This window comes from Otolemur garnettii, unplaced genomic scaffold (genome assembly GCF_000181295.1).
Source record: "Otolemur garnettii isolate 467f Iridium unplaced genomic scaffold, OtoGar3 scaffold00022, whole genome shotgun sequence".
Taxonomy (NCBI): domain Eukaryota; kingdom Metazoa; phylum Chordata; class Mammalia; order Primates; family Galagidae; genus Otolemur; species Otolemur garnettii.
This window is the reverse complement of record NW_003852417.1, coordinates 19,744,116-19,746,577: the sequence shown is the minus strand read 5'-3', so window position 1 is coordinate 19,746,577 and position 2,462 is coordinate 19,744,116. Positions and strand designations below refer to the sequence as shown.

The 2,462-nt window shown below is 40.1% G+C and overlaps 1 protein-coding gene across 1 annotated transcript in view; it reads left to right on the top strand.

The window, feature by feature from the left end:
• The first annotated feature begins 1,171 nt into the window (after positions 1 to 1,171).
• Positions 1,172 to 2,462, top strand: part of TRMT61B (tRNA methyltransferase 61B) — a 48,122-nt gene continuing 46,831 nt past the window's right edge. Inside the window, 1 exon segment of the mRNA XM_012803715.1 lies at positions 1,172 to 1,246. Coding sequence (XP_012659169.1) covers positions 1,172 to 1,246 — 75 coding nt within the window.

The following is a 2,462-nucleotide window of genomic DNA, read 5'->3' as shown; positions in this document are numbered from 1 at the left end:
CCAAGATATGGAAACAGCCTAAATGTCCACTGATGGATGAATGGATAACGAAAATGTGGTATATGAATATTTATTTACTTCAGACAGTCCCACTGTGTTGCCCTGGGGCCCTGGGTAGAGTGCTGTGGCTTCATCATAGCTCACAGCAACCTCAAACTCCTGGGCTCAAGCGGTCCTCTTGCCTCAGACTCCTGAATAGCTGTGATTTCATAATGTATAAAAGTGGTAAGAGTCTCTCTGTTGCCCTGGCAAGAGTGCAGTGGCATAGTCATAGTTTACTGCAATCTCAAATGCCTGGGCTTAAGACGACCTCCTGCCTGAGCTTCCTAGGTAGCTGGGACTATAGAACTATGCCAGCAGGCCCAGCTAAGTTTTCTATTTTTTTGTAGAGATGGGTTCTTGCTCTTGTCAGACTGGTGTCAAACTCCTGACCTTAAGTAATCTCCTACTTCAGCCTCCCAGAGTGCTGGGTTTACAAGTGTGAGCTACCACGTCCAGCTGAGGGCAAACATTTTTGCCTTGCTCCAAATCTTAGGAGAGCATTCAGTTTTTCATCATTAATTATGATGTAAGCTGTGGGGTTTTTGTAGATTCCTTTTGCCAGGTTGAGGATATTATTTTCTATTCTTAGTTTGTTAAGTTTTTTTTTGAGACAGAGTCTCACTATGTTGCCCTCCCTAGAGTGTTATGGTGTCACAGCTCACAGCAACATCAAACTCTTGGGCTTAAGTGATTCTCTTGCCTCAGTCTCCCAAGTAGCTGGGACTACAGGTGCCTGTCACAATGCCTGGCTATTTTTTGGTTGGAGTTGTCATTGTTTAGGAGGCCTGGGCCAGGCTTGAAACAACCAGCCACCAGTATGGCTGGCGCCCTACTCACTGAGCTACAGACGTGGAGCTGAGTTGTTTTTTTTTAATCTTAAATGGGTATTAGATTTTATTAAATTAGTTTTCAGCATCTTATGAGATTATCTTGTGGTTTTTATACTACATTTATTGATTTGGGGTATTAAACTGGCCTTGCATTCCTGGAATAAATTTCACTTGGGCATAGTATTCAACCTTTTTTTCAAAAATACATTGCTGGACTTTGTTTGCTGATATTTTGATAAGGGTTAGAGAAGGTATTAAGTAGCAGGATAAAGCCATTGTGGTTTGATAACAGTCAAAAGATGCAATTGCAGTCACAAGATGTCTTAGAAATAATGATGGGGACTTCCATTTTGATTGAACTTAAGGTGTTCCTGGTGAGTCATCTGTATGGAAATGCCTTGGAAATAATTAGCCATGTAGCTACTTTTCCTAAAGTGCAGTTCTAGTGAATTCACTGGTGATTTTTTTACTCCTTATACTGGCATTGAATCTTTTAAAAATGGCCCAGGTTGCAATTCCTCTCAAGGGACTAGCCCCCCCTTTCCTTGATTGCCTTTGCTCTTGTAAAGGTTTCTGCCTTGAAATACCCTTTCAAAAAATCATACTCATACTTTGAGCTTACCTCATTGGATCCTCCAAAACTGAATTGTATGTTACTGTCTTTTTAATTTCTGTAACAATTTGCTTATACTTCTGTGCTTATCATATTCTGCTTTGTACATAAAAAGCATTTGATAAGCACGGGTGAATTGCATTGCCTTTGTTATTTGTCTCTCAAAGTGGCAAAAAATGAACTCTAGATGAGGGGTGTCCAAACTTTTGGCTTTTCTAGGCCACATCAGAAGAACATGAGTTGTCTGGGCCACACATTAAATACACAAACACTAAAGAAAGCTGATGAGCAAACAAACAAACAAACAAAGGTCTGTGCATAATTTTCGTGATATCTGCCACCACAGATAAGCAAAAAGTCCTCACGCAATTATCCTAATTATGATGCAGTAACCATTCAGAGAGTTTTTAAAATTGTCGAGCAGGTCCCAAGTTCGTGACCACTAATACAGAAAATGCGCATACTTAAGTAATATAATATTTTTGTAATTTTTGATATTTTTATCATAAAAGTAAAGTGGGCAACATAAACTAGTAGGATATGTGACATTGTATTTGAGACATTAATGCATCAATATCTAGTTCAAGGGAACTAGTTGCAATTCTCAGTGAATTCTCAAGGTGCTCATCAGATAGTTTGGTTCTAGTTTTACTCTTACTGTGCTTCATTCTTGAAAATAGTTGCCTATAAATGTAGGTGCTGCCAAAAGGTGATGGCATGAATAAGGTGAGATTGGGAAGCAAGGGATATTTGTCTCTCTTATTATTCCATATGTGTCATCTGCTTAAATAAATTCTTTTTTTTTAGACGGAATCTCACTCTGTCACCCTCAGGAGAGTGCTGTGGCATCATAGCTCACAGCAACCTCAAACTCTTGGGCTCAAGCGATTCTCTTGTCTCAGCCTCCCAAGTGGCTAGGACTGTGCCAGCATGCTTAGAGAAACTCTTCTCAGAGACCTCTGCCTGCTGGGCCACTC